This window comes from Rhipicephalus microplus, chromosome 8 (genome assembly GCF_043290135.1).
Source record: "Rhipicephalus microplus isolate Deutch F79 chromosome 8, USDA_Rmic, whole genome shotgun sequence".
Taxonomy (NCBI): domain Eukaryota; kingdom Metazoa; phylum Arthropoda; class Arachnida; order Ixodida; family Ixodidae; genus Rhipicephalus; species Rhipicephalus microplus.
This window is the reverse complement of record NC_134707.1, coordinates 96,251,535-96,272,938: the sequence shown is the minus strand read 5'-3', so window position 1 is coordinate 96,272,938 and position 21,404 is coordinate 96,251,535. Positions and strand designations below refer to the sequence as shown.

General features: G+C 46.2%; 1 protein-coding gene across 1 annotated transcript in view; it reads right to left on the bottom strand.

Annotated features, from left to right (window-relative positions):
- The window catches only part of LOC119165674 (uncharacterized), a 77,288-nt gene that overhangs the window by 27,383 nt on the left and 28,501 nt on the right, over positions 1-21,404 (bottom strand). Inside the window, exon 5 of the mRNA XM_075872370.1 lies at positions 7,947-8,057. Within this exon, the coding sequence (XP_075728485.1) occupies positions 7,947-8,057 (111 nt within the window). The remainder of the gene's footprint in view (positions 1-7,946; positions 8,058-21,404) is intronic.

Below are 21,404 nucleotides of genomic sequence, written 5' to 3'. Positions count from 1 at the left end.
AAGTCTGTGTGTGTCTTTCAACCTATATGGTTCCCGGTTCAAGACTTCATGCAGACCAGATCGTGTAAAACAGGACCGTGTAAATAAAATAAAATAGACCATGTAAATAAACAGGATCGTGTAAAATGTCGTTTTCGTGTGCAACTGTAGTTGTGGTTGTGCTGAATGACCTTTCTTTATATACACTACATAACAAACTTGCTTCTTTAGAGTCGAGTGCATCTTCGGATCGATTGTAATTGTTTGCATATGCGAGGCCTTAAGTTTCATAAGAAATTCCTCATTGTGCCACGAGGAAATGTGTGTTCAGCGAAAATTTGTATACCAATATATACAACTCCTAAAGCCTCGTCTACAACTTTGTGCAGGTTGACCTTGAGCAGAAAACTAGGAGCGGCAGCAGCCCCCAGAAAAGAGCAAGCACCCTCCAAGCTCCCGAAGCTCTCTTCGACAGGAACAGCAAGGTCACTGTGTGGCATTGAAAACCATTGCAAGGAGTGCCTTATCAGTACACTGTGCCGCTCTTTCATCGCAGAAGACGAAGTTGACCACTCCAGAGGAACTTCATGCTGTGTATTGTGAATGCTTCATTGGTTTAGTTTTTGTCCAGCCAGCAGTTAAGAAATCATGTGCCGGATTCAGCAAGGATGGCTAGAGGGAGTCGGGCAGGCATGTTCGGACATTTGTCTAGCCAAGTAGTGCCAATTTTTGCACTGGTCTTGTTGGAGTTACTGCCACAATCACAGAAGCTACGTCACCTCTCTAAATGTACAGATGTGTCGGGGAAGATTAGCTGCATTAGGTTTTTCTATAACTGATAGCTGCCAACATTCTTCATTATACAGGAGTTTTGTTCCTCACTTATGTGTCTAAAGCCCTCTACAGAAAAAAATGCAACACATCTACTTCCAGAAGACTCCAAGGCCCTACTTGTAGGTTTTTTCGGCTTGTATCATAAGCACCTCGTTTGGGGTACATGAACATTTTATAAACATGTACAGCAAAAATTTTGGGTGGCTAGTCGTTTTGTCGTTATCTTGTTCCTCGCAGTATTCTTAAGCATGCTGTGCATTACGTTGTCAATCTGGTTCATGTGCATAGAAGACATTACGAAGTTTCAGGCTACAGTATAAAAAGCCTGGAAGCAAGCTATCAATAATTTTTTAACAGAGTTGCTTAATCTGATACATGATACATCACTAAACTTTCGTGCGTATTCATCAATGTAAGCTCGTCTTAGTGTTATCCAAAATGAAGATGTGAGTCGACAGATGGAAACATCTAGTGGGGTAATCAGGGTGAACAGTAGAAGTGCTTCAGACAGGCTTGCCGATGTTGCGATAGGAGGACCTATTTTTTAGAAGTCACCTTGTCATCCTTGGCATGTTAGTTTAAATGGGGTCAGTAATGACATCATCTTTTGTTAGAGGCGTGTGTGCCTGTTGGAAATGTTTGTCTGAAAAAAAAAACCTATAACGCAGAAGAGTGCAGCCCTTGCTTCTTTTCAAGTTAGGTTGCGCTGATACAAAGTGTTCTCCTGTCGGAGGTTGGGGGTAAGGGAAGCAAAAAAAAAGATAAAAGATAGAAAAGAAGAAAAAAGAAGAAAAGGGGAATGCAAAGTAAAAGTAGTGCTACACTGCTCCTACTTTGCATCCCCCCTTTTCTTCTTTTTTTCCCTTGTTTTCTTTTTTCACCTTTTTTGTTACATTTGCATTGTCCCATCTAGTGCATGAATCAATGACACATGGCTTTGCTATAGCAAAGATGCCTATGTGGTGTTAGATTGAACAGTGCATTGTACTTCATTTAGTTAATTACAGACTGATCAGTCTTGCAATAAGTGCTTCCTGTCTATCACCACACATATTCAATTGAAAAGTTCGTGCTTGGCTCTTAGTATGCTGGTATATAGCTTGTGTCTTGGACTACTCAAAATGAATGTTGTTTCGCTGCTGTTTTTGGTAATGAATTTATCCAACATGAAAATATCTTGCCTTGTGAACTTTGTCGTACCTGCGTTTCTTTTTCTTTCCTATGCAGGCATTGTATGTGAGGGAGGCAGTAACAGAGAGGTGATAGCTTGAGCTTCGGAAGAATAAATGCTTGCAGTGAGGCAATTACGCATCAAACATCGCAGCCATTTTGCCAACCGTCCTAAATTTGTTTTGAAAAAAAGATATTGTGCTCGTTTACTGTATTTTTCTGAAAACAGCAAAATGCTAAAGTATATCGCAGAGAACAAAATATTAGGCCACGTTGGTGCCTTCTGGACTTTCCAGGATGTCGTCTGCGTGTTGTTTGTAAAAAGTAAAGTGTTTCAAAAATACTGCCTCTTCTACACCAAATTCGGTCTTGGTATTAAGTGAAGGTGATTGTGTGTAGTGCATGAAGCTCAGTAATATTAGTGCAATTTTTTCGCCACATCAAAAGCAAGGAAGCACTTCTCTTTATATGGCAAGTTATATGATTACACTTTGTCTTAAAGTAGAAATGAATTATTGAAGTTTTTTATGATGGCTGTTTTTCTGCATTTGATGTACGACTGCTTCCGTTCCGAAGTTCCCCATGGCCCTCAATAGGAGACTTCAAAAATCATTTTCCTCATTTAAACGAAAATTGTAATGATAACACTTGCCATGTAACAAGACTGTTTATTTGCTTTCAACTTACATATAAAAGTAATTTTCAATTAGACAAACACACAGCTCAGATTGCATCTCAATGTGGACAAAAACGATTATATAGTGATATTTGTAATCTGGACCTAACATTATTTTTTTTCGTAAAAAAAAAACTTCTGTGCAGTGAGTATTTGTGGCTCAAATATTCATACAAAATGCAGTATTGCCATACAAGAAATGCAAACGATAAACAGTTTGACTGAATTCTTCAAAGCCTATGTAGCAAAAAAATTGCACTAATGTTACTTGACTTCAAATACTTTTAGAAGCATCTTTACTTAATATGTAGATCAAATTTCATATGGCAAGAAAAAGCGGTACTGGCAAGAAAAAGCGGAATGAGCATGCTGTATGTGGTAAGGTGTAAGCACTTACAGATAGCACATGCACCCAACTTTTCTGTTGGCAGTTTATTTCTGTTATTCTTGATTTATATGTGGGGTTTCACGTCCGATAACCACTATATGATTATGAGAGACGCCGTAGTGGAAGGCACTGGAAACTTCGACCACTTGGGGTTCTTTAACGTACACCCAAATCTGAGCACACGTGCCTACAGCATTTCTGCCTCCATCGGAAATGGAGCCGGGGTTTGATACCACGACATGCGGGTCAGCAGCCAAATTTCTGTTACTCTTGCTCCCCTATATGTGTGCAGTTCGGTTATAGTTATCTGGCTTGCACAGATTTTTAATGGCACCTGCCTGGTCCTGCTTGCTTTCATGGTGATTTTAACCTTCATAAGTTGCATAGGTTTAACTCTGAAAATTGTTAAAGATGCCAATTTTGTGCACGAACTGTATAGTATAAAGGCAGCAGATGTACATGCACACACAATTAAATGAACATTGAGAGCTTTCACTTGCAGTTCTTAAAGTTTTACTGTGCAGGAAGCGTTTCAATCATAATTTCATAAGGACATATTAATCGATTATCTCTACCATTGAAAATCGTGACAACCTAGTTATTTTCACTGTGATAAGCATGCTGTTTTTTTTTGATGTGGCAGAACTAATTTATACAATCATTTCTTCTATTATTCACATATGCATACCATGAAGGATAGTGTGCCTTAAATTTTCCGTTTCATTCTGTGTGTTATATTTCTTGTGCATGTAAACTATTGTGCTAACTTGTGTCTGACATTATTTGTGCCAATTCTTTTCAATTCCAGGTGTCTATGAAGGACACATAAGTTGTATCGCAGTGACCTGCGAAATTTACAGTGGTGCCGGAGCCTCAAGCAGCCTTTCGCCGATCTCCACAAGGCATTCATGAGATAAACACAGCGCCACACTTTCACAGTGCTATGATTATTATTTATGTTTAAACATTTCGTTCTAAAATTGCTGTTACATTGTGCCACCATCCTGTGGCTTAGGTGGAGCTCGTGAAATTGCGGTGCAGTCACCTCATTTGTGTACGATCAACACTGCAATGTCACTATTCACAGCTGGAGCATACAGACAAATAAAAAAACATATTGATTGTAGTAGGGCTGATGTGTATATTAATGCTTCTCTATTGATAATAATAACTTTATAAGTTCTTTAAGTCTTGCATAGAACACTGCATTAATGTGTTGCAATGTAACCACCATTTATGATCGCTAGCATGTTTAGTAGTTTTGTAATGTATTTTATTTAAAAGGTAATTTTGCTTCCGCATCACGACAATAAGTAAGGTGCCGATGATTCAATCCCTCATCATGCACATTTAAGAAATATTGTGATTTGTACACAGTATTGCATGTACTCACGATGTGGACGTCTATTCAATTTACACATTATATTGCTTTGCACTGGATTCAGACGTAACATGCACACATTTCAGTAATTTCCGCATGATACGTCTTTCCATAAGATGCGGAGTCCGCATCATACGTCTTATGCGGAGTCCGCATCATATGTCTTATGCGGAGTCCGCATCATACGTCTTCCATATTCGAATAATTCCGTATGTGAGGTCTCCGCATCTTACGGAACGTTTCAGTAGGGATACATGTGACGATATTCACGTTATAACTAGTCAAATATTTTATCCATACAGTCTTGTTTGCCATACCCAGTTTGGTATCGTTAACATTATCGAAACGGCCAGGAGAGCTAAAAGTCATAGGTGGCTAGATAGACAGACAGACAGACACAGACAGACAGACAGACAGACAGACAGACAGACAGACGGACGTACGGACGGACAGGCTCAAAGACACCGAAATTCGCTAAGAAATGCTTCGCATTTAATATATGCAGGCGACATCACCCTATGGCTGAGAAATGGGAGTGATTGGCAGATGTAAGAACCGCTTTAAACAGCAGTCAAAACAGTCAAGCGATATCTGAAAGGTACTTGGCTAGCCTGTGCTGCGGAAAAATTGGAGCTGTTTCCGTACAGACCAACTCGTAGAGGTCGCAAACCAAGCAACTGCCTGAAAGCTCTCGCTCACAGAGAAGAAATACAGCTAAAAATAGCCGATGTAAAAACCATACTGAAATCCTCAGACAGCTGGATGCAACTGTAACCTGAATAATAAGACTTATAAGAAGAATAGCAACTAAGCACAGTGGCATGAAGAAATAAAACACGATAACGTTCATACAGGCATTCGTGATAAGCAGAATAGTATATGCTGCACCGTACTTGAAATGACAAGTCGCGGAAAAGACCAAGTTAAGTTGCCTCATTCGAAAAATATTCACACTAGCCATTGGACTACCGATCAGCAAAACACGGTCAATCTTCAACTCGGCCTGCACTATACCATATATGAGCTCATTGCGGCTACCGTATGGCACATTGGGGACGTCTTTCTAACACACGAGCTGAAATACATATCTTAGAGCGACTAGGCGTAACGTATCACTTAAAACACGCCGTCAAGGTAGACATCCCAAGAGAGACCAGAAAAACATTGATGATAGACCCCTTGCCAAAAAAATGCACCCCGAACACAATAAGGCCAGACGAGAGACTGTAGTAATGCAAATACAAAAAAAGTTTGGTAATGACAAGGACGCAGTTTTTGTTGACGCTGCTCCATACAAGTGCAGACCGGGGTATACGGCAGCATTCGACAGCAAGAAACGCTGTACGGCGTGCGCGACGAAACGCACCACAAGTACCGAGACAAAGAAAGAGGTAGCCATAGCGCTCGCAGTAGCTCCGACAGATGCAACCGTGATAGTCAGTGACTCGCAAACGGCAGTGAAAAACTTTGCCCATGGCCGCATTTCACCAGAGGCACTACTTGGAAGGGATCAAACAAGCAACACAAATACATTATATGGACACCTGCTAACGCCAGCACAGGAGACTACAACAACAAGGCTGTACATGTTGCAGCCCGAGGGCTCACCGACCGATCTGCCCTCTCAAGTGCCGTCCCAGCATCCTCCACTGTTGACGGCGCGGCTTACGAGTGCGTGTGGGAAGACATAATTACCTGAAACGATGACATAACTAAATATTATATATTACAGAGGGGCATATTATCACCCCCTCACCCAAAATTAACAAAAATACAGCCTGTAGAATGGCGGCAGTTACAAACTAGGACAGATCGCAACACTGCACTCCCACGCATTTACCCCGCACCTTCACCACTTGCGACGGAGTCCTTTACACGCCCTTATCAGGCCTAGAAGATGTTGCCAAAAACATTCACCTCCGAGGCGCAGAACCGACTCAAGAGCCATATCCACTAACAATGAATATGGAGAACACTAGTTGATGATGGTTTTGTGCAGGTGATGAAGAAGCGTGCTCTAAATGCCCACAATATCCCGATATTTACAAAACGAACAGGTGCAAGTTTTGTGTCTTCAGAGCCACTTGAGAGCATATATATGTTCTGGGAATGTGGAGGGATTAGTGCCCATAACGAGTATGCGGCCTCTGGTGGCAGCCTTTGCGCGTGCTGGGAAGCCGCAATGCTCAGCCCCGTCCTCGAAAATTATATTTGGGCGGGCTGTCCAGGAGGCTGAGGAAGCCGCCAGGGTTAAAGGATTTCTGGCCGCAACCCAGGCGAACCATATGCCCACCCCACAAACTCACCAGACTCTGAATAAAATTCTTTCCTCCTCCTCATGCAACGGAATCTAGCACTGTGCATAAACAGGTAATGTAATACGGTAAACAGTATTGCGTTCAACGTGCAGTCATATGTGCTGGACGTACGGCTATTACGATCGGTCCTTTATCTTTTCATGGTTATGACGACGCATTTGTTAACGCTAAAATGTTAGGGTTTTTTTATTTTGTTTGGTCTCACATGGCACAAGCCTTCTCTACTTTCCTGGATTCGTAGGTTGTAGCTTTTCGATGACCAACGTCATCTTCTCCACTGCATGTGAGAAGGCCATGGGGCGCCCACCTGCTCGATAACTTCGTTGTCATTTTCATCATAACCACATTCTCTTGCCACTACAGAACAAACGCTTCTGCCTACAATGTTGAATTTCACCTGCGCTGCGCGACATGATCCCAATTTATGCATGATAATTTTACGGCTAACTACATCCCAGAGCATCTCTTGTCCCCGATAATGGTTCCCCTTTCTATGAGAGCTTCGCATTGCTTTAAATGACACCAATTATTTGATGCTCAGTATTGCGATAACTCCTAAAAAGTAATAGAAAGTTGAAGGAAGCTTGAGCTTCGCCTTCAAGAGTTGAACACGATAATGCAGTCAAGACCCGTTTGCGTGGCTCTCTCAAACGCTAGCCTAGCTTGGTTTATCAGTCGACATGTTTACACTAACAAAAAAATAATGTCTTTGTATGCAACTTGAGAAGCCTAAGCCTATCCTTTAGTGAGTTTTGTAAGCGCAGTGGCGATGTGGCCGCTTCGTCATTATGTGAATCAGCCAAATACGCACAACGAGTCTGCAAGCCAGCAAATCGGACTACTCGACAGCTGCCTCAGCGCTTTGCACTCGTACGGCTTTCGCAGCCACCACTCAAGGCGCGATTCACATGTAAAGAGCAGACGCGATTCCGAACTTCTTTAGCGCAACATTACAGAAAGTAGGTAGACTCATAGCACTGGATATCAATCGTAAACGGTGTTTCAGCAGGACTTCTTAGCATTGCAATGGCTCTGTCTTAGAGGACCTGCTTGCCACGCAGCATGCATGAGTTCAATAGAGGTTTCGCTGAATGACAACACTCATTTTTCCGTCACCACCAATGATGTTGACGCCGATAACAGGTTATATGCGAAGCGCACTATTGCGCCATTGTATGGATAACAGTGTGGATTACTCACCAACTTTTGTAAAATCTGGTCGGTGACGAAGGTGATTGCCCTCTTCTCATTGGAGTTAGAGGCGAATCCCTCCACTTTAGAACGGGTATAATAAACGTAGCCGCCACAGTACTATGAAATTAAACCAAGCATCATTAGAACGGACACAGAGACGAAGACAATACTAAAATGTATGTTAAATTACAAATCAAACGGAAACTTCTCATAAAGTAAACAGCATAACCACAAGTTGTGCAGCGTGAACCAACCTTGGAATTGTTGGCCCCACCTTATTTTGCGGTGTCAACGTGTTGCTAAATCAACCTTATGTTAAGAGCTGCTCTATTGAACCACTCGAACCAGCTGAAAGTGTGTGTATTCGAGTGGGTGGTCAGTCTGACAAGGTGCCGTTGATGTATTTCACGTGACCCTAAAGGCAATGCAGTAGGATACGTCATTGATGTCGCTTAGATTGAGAGACGCTTTATTAGAAGACATTGAGTGCTTTCGAATTTCATTCTGGTGGCTATTAAATTGCAGCGAGCCGGGGGTAGTAAAAAATCACCCCGCATGTTCAGAATGGCGAAATCGTCACGCTAGTGGCACTCTTATGTGCAGGAAGGAGTACAGTTTTAAAACGTTCATAATGACGTAAATTGAGACACCACTATTAACGCACATACACATCGTGTGCAAATTATCAATGAATGATACAAAAGTGGACGCATGTTTAAACCAATTTTAAAAAATGTTTACTGTGGAATTCAGAGCAGAACAGATCACTTCGTGACATGAACAAATACCCCGTTTTATAGATAACACAACACATCTACAACACCTAAATTGGGCTGCCGTTCTTACATAGACTCTCTACCACAATTTTCACGGTGGTTTTCAAATGCACGTGGGTTCGTGCGCAGAGCTTACGGCACGTGCGTTACTGTTTTGAGTGCTCGCGTACATGGCTCTCTTTGCAACAATACTTCCATTACTGCCTCTTATGAGTTCCTCGAAACCAAAACCATAACTGACAGCTACAAAAATTTTGAAGTAAAAACCTATCACTCGCCAAAGACTGAACAGGCTTTCCTGGATGACCTTGCCGTCATGCAACGAAGTGTGTCGGGAATACATGCTCGTAGTGGTATAATGAAGTCTGAACCTAATTCACGCCACAATGAACTGTACTGCAAAGTATAATATGTTAACGTGTACTTTCTTGATCTGTTAGACAAATTAGTATTAGTTACACAACCAGTGCTTAGATTAAGCTGCAGCGTCATCATCATCATCATTCATTATCATCATATTTTCTTAGCCACTGTGTCATACCTCTCGTTGGGGAGGTCACTCATAGTGGGGCTCCACAATCATCCCCAAAGCTTCTAACGCTGCATGAGAATCCCGTGACGCGTGTCCACAACGCAGGTCTCGATGGTCACAACAGCGACGACGCCCAATCCTACTGTTTCATTACCACCTGTTGCACCAAGTCGATGAACTAATCGCACTTAGCATAAAACAGACTGGCCCTTTTTCGGCCGTCCAGCTACGCACCCACGCGTTGCAGTCATGCCGTTCAAGACAGCGCAAGTGTCTACTAGGTTTGGTCGACGCAATTGCTTATCACTTACAGGGCACCTGACTACCCACAGTGCACGTGGTGCCCTTATACGGGCACGTTTCCTCATTTGTCAGCTCGCGTAACCACGCAAGCAGACCGGACGAAACTCTGAGATCCGTGCTGCGTGGACACCGACATCTACATCACCACAGCCGACCCACTGCCAACGTTAGCAGCCAAGCCTCGCGACACATGTTCCGCTCTCGATCTATTCGAATAGGTCATTGTGGGACACGCTGATGCATGACCACGATGCTCCAACATTTACTTCTTCGTATGTTGCGGTTCTCCCACTGTCGACCATGAGAACATTCATGTAGACCTTGCGCCACAATATGTTGACGACCTGTACTATCCCCAATACCTTTTATCTCGTGTCACCACCCTTCTTGTATATAAGTCCCCATATAGTTTTTCATTTCGGTTTAATGTCTGCCGGGAGGAGTAATCTGCAGTGTTGTAATCATCGCCATTTCATTATAATTTCTCAGCCACCACGCCGTGCCATTCGAGTGAGCAACACAACGACTTCACGCACCTGGCGTATCTGACGCTGGCAGCCACTGCCACTCCGCTCCTGCTCTTCGAATAAAGTGGCAACATTGGCACTGCCGCATCAACCACTTTTACAACGCTGTCTCTGGTCTCTCTCCCGCTAAAAACTTCTTTTGGTAAAGGGTCGCCCTATTGAAAAAACGTCCACCATGGGAATGAAGGATTCCACCACCCACCAATTCGGTAAATTATGGTGCCGCAAGTGTTGGTGGCACACGGTGTATGGTGGCGTATGGTGGAGCGGATGATAAATGAAGTGCTCCAGCTGGCAATTCTGGCGCGCGAAGCAGTGTCAAAACAACCAAGACGAGCTGCCACTAATGAAATAGTAAAAATAATTGTATAAAGAACATTGTAGAAACCACTCGTAAAAAAGGGTGCGACAGCGCGCAACCGATCCTGCCACCTTCGGATTCCCAAATTAGACTAACCACTGCGCTACGCCGACAGATGGCAACTTTGTTGGTAAAGAAGTAGTCAGCTCACAAAGTCACTGTTTAATTTCATTTCTGTCTCAGCTTACCTGAGATGGACGGGATGTGCACCTGCTACTAAAATGTTCACATTCTATAAACCCAAACAACTGCTGCTTGTAACAAATGCCACTGTGATTATGGCAACAGCACTATGTTTTTGTTCCAGTTTACAACCGCAAGAAAAAAAAACTCAGTGAACTGAAAAGCAGGTAGAGTTTATCGGCAGTTACTGCGAAGTTTCTTGCTCCTCCTAACGGGCGATATCTGTTCAGGCTTTATAACGCTTTTATGCTCATTCGATAGATACGCCCACACAATTGATTGTGATGTATTTCGCGCAACGCACAGCGCAGTCGTGCCAGCGCACTGCTGTTGCTCTGTCGTTAGGAACAACTACATAATGACTTGGCCAAAACGAATGCAGTGCGCCAGAAACACTATATATGCTATCATATTGGTTCAGTGAGCATACGAATTGACGAGTCTGTGTTCTCGCATAAGAGGCAGTAAAGTTCCGGTGAATGCGACCTGCGGCTGTCGGTGAAGGGAGAAGTAAATTTGGTGGAAGTGCTGCAAGCGCGTCACATCGATGTTGGTTGCTTCTTGCGCGGACACCGTACACAATAAAAAGGCTACATTTAGAATATATGATGCCACAGCTCTGCTGAATTGTCATTTATATTTGTCAAAATCACGTATTCTTAAACCCAGAAGCACCGATAACACTTGTACGGGCTCGGTCGGTATGACTAACCTTAGGTGGAAATCGTGGTGGTAGGGTGGAAGTCAAATTCACTGGAGCTCGTCTCGACGCATGTTGAAAGTGAACGTTTATGCATATTTGCATGCACTTTGTTAACTTAAAAGTACGGCTCAAGCAATAGAGTGTACAAGAATTGCCAGAGTTGCGTTTATAGCGTGGCGACATCAAGTGATCGCTATGTTCTGCTTTAACATTGAAAGGGGCAATTGCTAACTGGAGCTCATTTATTTGTAGACAATTGCGCGCCAATGTAAAGTATTTACTGTCACTGTTCACAGTGATACCTCTTGTCTTCTAAACACCATAAGAAAGAAACACATCGCGGATGTCAAACTGCTGTTTGTACGTGCGCGAAATCTAAACATATTCATGGCCACATATTCTACGCTCTACAAAAGTTTAAGCGTTGTTCACACCACATGAATAAAAAAAATAACGGGCTAGAAAGCGTGATGAACAGGATTAGTTTCTTTTGACAGGGAACAAATATCTCTGCCTATTCCAAAATGAAACACTACAACTGAGAAATTTCACATACTGTCATGTACTTTTTCATTCTGCTACCATCATCCACCAAGCTTCCATCACGCCACTGTCACCCTATTTGCTCACCAAGCCTTCCACCAAACACGTTTTGCCTCGCCCCCATTAGCCGGCATTTTGCACTGTCGTCACCATTTGCTCGCCACCACCACGATCATCTTCCACCATTTTTTACACTCTCGCCGTCATCAGCCATTATGCCTACTACAGTTTCCACCATATCCACTAATATTTCCACCATATCCACTAATAGTTCCACCATATCCACTATTATTTCCACCATATCCGCTATTCTTTCCACCTGTCGCACCGCGATGACAGTCACGGTCACCATTACCCGTCCTTCCACATCAACGCACCGCGCCCGACCCGCCTTTGAGTTCCATGTTGTCAGTGGCACAAGCCCGCACCGGGGAAACTGTAAACGGCAACCTCCGGAGGTGAGGCCCCTTTCACGCGAACCGACAAATACTTTCCACCGCTGCCTTACGACGTACCGTTAAAGCGTGTTTCTGAAACCGCCAATGGAATGTCTGCTGCCATTACCGTATCCGTCAACTGTTATACGGTGACTGCACTTGTCGACAAGGGAGCTGATTACTCGGTAATGAGTGCTTCATTAGCCATCCGTTTACCCAAGGTGTTTAGAACGTGGGACGGCCGTCAACTAATTACAACTGGAGGACATCTCGTATCACCGATAGGGAAATGCACCGCCAGCCTTGAGGTTTGTGCGTCGGCTTTTGTAGGGTCATTCCTTGTACTGCCCAAACGTTCTCGGCTGGTCATTTTGGCCATAAATTTTCTGCAAGAGTATGGAGCGAAAATTAATCTGCGTGATGTGTTCGTGCGTTTTGCCAACTGTGTTTCTCAAGATTCCGACATTGAGAACGAACGTCGTGGTGCGGCTTTACGCGGAGTTGATTGCGTCAAGTTGCACCTCGCAGTAGTATCTTCGTGCTTGTTGAGTGTCCACGGGAGCCGTCAATTACCGGCATCACCGAAAGTAACTTGACATTATAGCTTGATCGGGAATTCACCATTGCTTGAAGTCTCGTTCAAGTCCGAAATGGCTAGGCTACGTTTTTAGTAACGAACTTCAGAGGCAAATACATGCATTGTGCGAAGCGCGCAACCATAGCTTACTCGGAGGCATTGGATGATTTGGACGCCTTTCCTTTGATTACGACGATCTCGACTGAGAACAGCTGTTATACTGGCGTGACTAGTCGCTGCAACATCCATCGTCGGGTAGAACAGCCTTAGAGGGCAACGCTCCTCAGTCTCCTGTCATCCTTTGTTGACCGCTTTCCCATTACGTCAAAAGTCCGGCAGACCCCTCTAATGAAGCACGGAATTATCACTGAGCCGAACGTCCAACCCGTGCGCCAACACGTTTAGCGCATGTCGCAGAAGGAGCAGGATGGCTTCCGTCATCCAGTGAAACAAATGCTTGACGATGACGTAATTAAACCATCGACTAGTCCATGGGCGTCACCAGTTGTTCTGGTTAAAGAGAAATATGGTTCACTACAACTCTGCGTCGACTACCGCAAACTGAACAAAATAACGAAAAAAAGACGTTTCTATATCATCTTTTCCACACTGATGACTCCTTGAATCACCTGCGGCACGCCCGTTATTTCTCTTCTATGGATCTGCGTAGCGGATATTGGCAGATTGATGTATATGAAGGGGAACGAGAAAAAACAGCGTTTATTACACCTGACGGTCTTTATGAATTTAAAGTTCTCCCTTTTGGCCTGTGCTCCGCTCTAGCCAGATTCCAATGAAAGATGGACACAGTTTCATGTGACCTGAAGTGGCACTCTTGTTTAGTGTACTCTGGCGACATAGTTGTTTTTTCTGCGACTTCTTGACAGCACATTGAGCGGCTTGGGGCAGTACTTCTGACTAATCGCACTGCCGGCCTCTTTCTCAAACCGGAAAAGTGTTATGCTTGAAGTGAGGAACTGAAATTTCTTGGCCACATTGTCAGTAGCAGTGGCGTTCGCCCCGACCCTGAAAAGGCTATGGCAGTTGCTTTGTTCCTGATACCGAGAACAAAACATGATGTATGCCGCTTTCTGGACACTTGTGGTTGTTACCGCTGCTTCGTGGCCAATTTTTTGCAAATCACTGACCCTCTACAACAAATCGTCAAGGATGACGTCGCCTTCGTCTGTCGGTCCGAGCAGGTGTATGAGAAAAATGTGCCGTCGACGGCGCAGAGACGCCTAGGGCATCCACGTAGAAAAGCGTCGGAGGTTCAACTTGCGATGGTGGTGAGGAATGAACGAACTGCCTGATTTCGTTACGAACGACGTCCGTAAGAGCAGCGATACTCGGAGGGAACACTGCATGAGGTTTCCGAAGGTCTTCGCGTACAACCTACCGTATGAGTTCTGTGAGGACCTCCCTGTTATCACCTCCTGGTACAAGCGAGCACGCAGTGGACATGGCGCTCATACTGCGACAACCACTGCCGAAGCATGCGCTCCATAATCGTGACCTCACGTATGAAATCCGGCACAGTACTTGGAAGGTTGCGCAAAAGCCCCGCGAAAAGCTGCTTCTTTGCGACGCGCATTAGCACGTGCACTTTTGTCTTCCAGCATGCGGGGGTCAGCCCGTCACAAGAATCGCGACATCTTTTTGACAAACGTGGTGACGCTCTTGTTCGGCATTTGAAACTACGAAGAAAGTGCCTGCTCCGCTCTATCTTTCCGTTCGGGGCTTTTGAACGCCTCGCGAAGCTGCCGACGGAATTCCTGCCAACTTGTGAATTAAGATTCGTGGTTCTGGTACCACACTCTTGCCGCATCTAAGAGCGAGATGTACACGTTCTTCAACTTACGGCGATTGTCCCAGTCGTTGATGGCAGCGACCCGGTCAAAATGGTCGAGTCAGTCATCGACTTCCTCACCGGCGTCGCGCAGAATGAGTTGGGTGTGCGAGGCGTGTTGATGACACAGGGTACGCTAGCGAATGGGTCATGCTCGGTTTGGGTTGTGGATGTGGCAAACATTGTCCTCATGGAACTTGCCAAGGGGCCGTACTGTGGTGGTAGTCCTTCAAGGCGGCGGCTGCTTCGATGGATATCAGCAAATCCTGGTGCACTGGTGGTGGTTGCTTCTGTTTCAGGACCAGCAGGCGTGAGACGTTGTAGTAGAGTATCCAGCACTTCCACTGGTCTGTCGCGAGAGGAAACGATAGACAGGAACTCGAAGTGGACGACTGTTTACTCAGCCACAGCAGCCATTCACTTCTTCGCTCTCTTCTTTCTCCACGTAGGTAACGTGGCAATATACACCAACCCAGGCTTTTCAATAGGGCGGATACACTTTCCTATCAACTTTCACGAACATCAACGTTGTAAACCACGTGCCTTACCCTCATGCTTTCCACTTGCAATAAAGCAAAAAGATATACGAGTGAACCATTGAGATTGACCAGCTGCATTAATGTATTATGGCATGAATCTTCACGAGCCCTCTCACCAGTATTGAAGAGTAGAAATTATAAAGTGCAACTTGCAGGCTGCGAAGGGACCATAAAAAGTGTGGCGAGGTTATCTTTTCACTCAGCATGTCACGGCTACTATAGATGAAAAAACTGGAGAGTTGAGCTCAATTCTATGTGAGGCGTGACCACCTTTTATTGCGCATGCACGCACTCGTCCACTGCTCTCTCTCTGCTCTCCCATGCTCCCTCTTCCCTCGTAATGCAACGCAGATGCAGTGAGAGTCTGATATCCTGCGCTAGCACCCCCCTCTCTCTCTCCTGCACTAGCACCCCCTCTTTCTCTTACACCACCCTCTCTCTCGTACAGGTGGCGGGGAGGCTTTCCTACCCGCTGCCTGTACAACCCCGCACTGCGACTGAGCTTCGCGTCTCTTTGCTCTATGCTTTCCTCCCCGCGGCGTTCACACTCCTCCCACTACGCAGGTGCGTCCCCTCCCTCACCTCGCAACGCCGATGCAGGCAGCGTCTGCTAACGAGTTCCTGGCTTAAAAAAATTGCCCGCAGCTTCCCTCGGGGGAACACTGAGGAGGATGCGGAGCATATAATTGGTTAACGGGGTGTTAAAGTGCGACTTACTTGGGTCGATGGCTAAATTGGTTAACGTGGTTGTGAAATGGGGTGTTAAATTGCGACTTACTTGGGTCGATGGACTAATTGGTTAACGTGGTTGTAGGAGGGGGTGTTAAATGAGTGAACACGTACACACGTATGCGAAAGGGCGGCGCTGGTCGAAGGGACGTCGATCATTGTGTTTGTGGATTCGTTGGAATTCATTTCACCGCGACCTTGGACGTCGACGCGCCGTACAAACCAACCGACGAGCGGCAACTGAGCGAGCGAGCGCCGACCTTGAGTATATATACAGCTCGACGGCGCATGCACTGTCAGCTGTTGAATGTTCTCGAAGCGCGACGCCACATGCGCGTCCACTGGAGAATCAGGAAGGAGAATTGTAGATGTCGAACGCGGTGTGTAGAGGAGGAAGGGTGCACAGATGGTGGAGGAGTGAAGCACGCGCGGTGTGTAGAGGAGGAAGGGATGCACAGATGGTGGAAGAGTGGGCGACGGCGCGACGGCGCATGCGCGCGCGTCAGCTGTCGAATGTTCGAGAAGCGGTGCGGACGGCGCGGATGGCGCGGACGGCGCACTACAAGGCGCGAGTATAAGATGCTCCGCATCTAAAAAACTTCGCCGGCCACGTCATTCCAAGTGGGAACTCGAGAAAGTACGTCTCAGAGAAAGGGGGGATATTGCATAAATGCTGCGTAGTTGGGTTTAGTTTGAGAATTATTATCTCTTACGTCGTCTGTTATTATTATTCATTGAAAGGAGAAGAAGCATTGCTTCAAACGTCAAGCGAAAGTAACGAAAAATGGCAGATTCCACGTACAGTGAGAATCGATGATATGCGAAGTACGAATGAGGTAGGTTGATATGGTATAACTGTCAGTTCAAGCGCACGAATAAACAGAAAGGAAGAGAGGACAAGTGCTTGTCCTCTGTGACTTTCTGTTTATTCGTGCGCTTGAACTGACAGTGATACCATGCATATCCAACTAGCCCAACTTTCGATTCTGTAGGTTGATGTGTCACTTTATTATCAGTACAACGTTGCTAGGCGGAGGTAAATTATGTCTTACATGACTTCCATCTAATAATTATCATGTTTGGAGCTGTCATTTACCTTCTTCATGTATTCACGTCACGCGAAACCAAATTTGGAATATGTGAAGCTAGCGAAACGGCTTCGAGCGCATCATGAAAGGGCCCAATATACTCCAACGTAATGTTGACGCGCGCGCACGCTGGGCGCAGTGACGCTACGCTAGGAAAACGCGAGCACTGATGCCAGGTGCGTCCGGTGTCTGTCGAGGCGGCCCGCTGGCAACCGGTGCGTAACGCTACATACTGCATTTGGAGCCGACGACGTTACGCAGAGAGCAGTGCATCTGCCTGTCTTCGTGACGGAGAGACACCGGGCTTGCTCAAACGCGCACGCGTCAAAGCAACGCAGCCCTGCGCGCGCCTGCGAATGTATGGCGGGCAAATCGGTGCCTGGCGTGGCATTGCCGGCGTGACGCGAGAAAACGAGCACTGCTGTGCACGCACGCCGGGTCATGTGCATTGTCGCTCAGTGTATTGGCATCATGAGTGTGGCATATAGTCATGTTCTAATATGACACGCATCTCATGATTATCATGGTTGCGCCAGTCACATACCTTCGTCATCCACTCACGTGACGTAGTCCACGTTTGGCATACGTGAAGCTTGCGAAACGGCCGCGAGCGCATCTTGAGTGTGACATTTAGTAACGTTGTTACATAACACTCATGCCATGATTATCACGTTTGGACATGTCATTTGCGTATGTCATCCGTTCCTGTCACGTAATACCAAATTTAGTACATGTGAAGCTAGCGAGACGGCCGTGAGCGCATCATAGGTATGTTGTCATGTTCTTACATGACAACATATGAGCATGTGCAACTATCTGAGGATTGTTAGGTACTGTGTAGGCACGTCAACCTTTTATTATAAAACTACATGACATGCAACACCGTTTCCAATATTAAATTCCAATTATCAGCTGGTATTCGGTCATATCTGTTCAATGCAGTGAAGCCACTTGTGCCCAAGCAAGAGAGTTTTACTTGACATGTTCTTACAAGATATGCATCTCATGATTATTTTGTTTGCGCCAGTAATATCCCTTCGTCATCCATTCACGTCCCGTAATACCAAACTTGGTATTTGTGAAGCTATCGAAACGCCCGCGAGCAGGTCATGAGCGTGGCATGTAGTCATGTTGTTACATAACACGCATGTCAAGATTTTTATGTTAGGGTCTGCCGCTTGTGTTTGCAATGCAGTCATGTCGTCCCAAACCAGTTTTTCAACATATCAAAAACGAAACCACCTCAAGAGTATCAAGACCATCAAATTTATATCATGACATTCATGACATGCATGTCATGCTTTTCATGTTATGACTAGTCACTTATGTTCTTCATATAGTAATGATGTGCCATAGCGATTTCGGTATCGATAACATTATCGAGACGGCCAGGAGAAATAAAAGTCGTAGGCGGCTAGATAGATAAATAGATAGATAGATAGATAGATAGATAGATAGATAGATAGATAGATAGATAAATAGATACATACATAGATAGATAGATAGATAGATAGATAGATAGATAGATAGATAGATAGATAGATAGATAGATAGATAGATAGATACGCTGAAAGTTGTCGAAGTTTGCTAAAAATGCTTTATTAAAAAAACTTCCAAGCATTTCCCCGACGGTGAACATGGTCAAGTGCGAATGCACGGGGGATGCTATGAGGGGGAGTAAAGTTAAAATCCGTTGACATTCGCCAGTGAGTTAACGTAAACTCCCCCGTGTGATCACATTGCGACACCCAGGAAACATTAGACCCTCTCGGGAAATCTTGGTGAGTTTATGAGTATACGTGACAATAAATTCGCCCAATAATGATGTTTATGTCCACGGCCCGCTTCGCCCGCTTGCGCTCGGCATCACGGGCCCTTCGCCGCGCTGCCTTATTCTCAACTGGCGCGACATGTTCAACGACGCGTGCAATGCTCGCATTCGATTGCGTTGTACTGGTTGTTGGAGGTATCGCAGTCGAGGTTCATGCCTGCGATGGATTCATACCTATGACGACTTGCCGATCTCGAACAAGTCGTCTCGAGCAAGTCGCTCTCGAACAAGTCGTCTCGAACAAGTCGTCTCGAGCAAGTCGCTCTCGAGCAAGTCGCTCGAGACGACTGGCTCGAGATTGCGCTCCGTGACTGCGCGCGCCCGCGCAGCCACGGAGCGGAGCGGAGCGCGCGCAATCACGTGGTGTGTGACGTCATTGCGCCGTTGCCACAGATGCTCCTCTCCGCTCCTCGCGCCGTTGCTAGGGGAGAGGATGAGGCGCTCCGCAGATGGCAGATTCGGGGTCGCTTATAAAGCGCATTCGCACTTAAAAGACGCTCTTGGCTGAAACCTTAAGGCGTGGTGAATGGTTGCGCTGCGCTAGCAGTCGTTTTCCAGCGAACACTAATGAGATCAGAACTCGTGTCACTCACGGCGCCGTAGTATCCACCACCGCCACTGCTGCCACTGCCGCTGCTGCCACTGGTGTCCGTAACCACATCGCACGAAATTATAAAAAAAACCTAATAATACTGAAACAGTAGGGCTTGTACCCGTTTTCATAAATTGCCAGCCCAACACTTTACTACTGAGCCACACTGGTAATTTTTTCTTTATTTCCGGTTACTCTTCGCACGTGGGTGATAAAATATTGCTACGTGCCAGTGCATGGAGCTGAAGAAGACGAAGCAGATAGACTGGCACGAGCTAATCTGTTTGGCTGGCGCTGCTCGCCTAACCGTCTGTAAATACATCGGTGACTACCCCTCTGAGTCAGTCTCCTTCACGTAACATATTTGGTGGAGTTGTGCGATCCCCGTCCTCGCCACGGAACTCCGAAGCGGACGCTCACTCGCGGCTTACAACATGACCACCCAAGACTCGGCTACATCCTCTCCGGTCGCTCCCCCTTCTGCCCGACCTGTCAACCCAGCGCCCGCAACAACATTCGTGACGCTTCCCGCGCTCAAAGACCCCGGCGTGTTCTCGGGCAGCGAGGGTTCCGACGTCGACCAGTGGCTACGCCTCTACGAACGCGTCAGCGCCACTTACAGGTGGGATCCCACTCTTATGCTGGCAAACGTCATCTTTTATCTCGACGGAACACCTCGTGTTTGGTTTGATAACCACGAGCATGACATAACAAGCTGGGACAGCTTCAAGGCAAAGATACGTGAGCTTTTTGGCAACATCTCTGGTCGTCGTGAAGCTGCGAAAAATGAGTTGTCGACTCGCGCACAATCTTCCACGGAGCCCTACATCGGTTATATTCAGGCTGTCCTTTCACTATGCCGCCAAGCTGACGAAAATATGTCTGAACCTGAAAAAGTTGCCCATATCCTAAAGGGTATCGCCGATGATGCGTTCAACTTGTTGGTATTCAACAATGTGTCGTCTGTTGATGCCATCATTCAAGAATGCCGCCGGTTCCAACAAGCTAAAAGCAGACGCATCTCCCATCAGTTCCAGCGCCTCCCGAACACCACTGCGACGTCCTCATGTCTCGACACATATCATCCACCAGACAACTGTGACAACTTGACGCGAATCGTCAGGCGGGAGCTTGAAGCGGCTGCTCCAGCTAAGGTGGGAACAACGTCCCCTGACCCCTCTCCGCCAATTCGTTGCCTCTCATTCAAGCAGTCGTCCGGCAGGAAATCGCCAGCTTGGGAATTCACTCTATCTCACCGCCTACCCGCACCGACTACCAGCCCCGATACACGCCTGCACGTCCCTTCCCGACCGGCTCTCCCTCAACGTTCCGTAATCCGTCCGCATGGCGAACACACGATGACAAGCCGATATGCTTCTCGTGTCACAGAATCGGGCACATTTCTCGCCATTGCAGAAGTCGCTGGGGTCCTCCTGCACAACCGTCCTCTCGTCCCTTATATGCACGTCCTGCCTATCGCCATGAGACCAACCGCGACCATTTTGCCCAGGAACCTGCTTCTGAACGCCGCTACTCCCGCTCTCCAACTCCCCAACGTCGCCAGTCTCGTTCTCCACAGCCCCGCCGACCATCTTCCCCCGCCTTCCCACGAGGTTCTCCGACGGAAAACTAAGCGTTGCAGCCCCCGGAGGTGGCGCTGCGTCGCTCGGACTGACCGAAAATCCTCTTTTGACGATACCGACAAAACGGAACCTCATAGACGTACAAGTAGACGGCCTACATGTCACTGCTCTTGTCGACACCGGCGCCCAACTTTCCGTGATGACGAGTGATTTTCGCCGCAAGCTCAAGAAGGTTCTCACACCTGCGACCACCCAGTTCGTCCGTGTTGCGGATGGTGGCATAGCATCGATCGTTGGAATGTGCTCCGCTC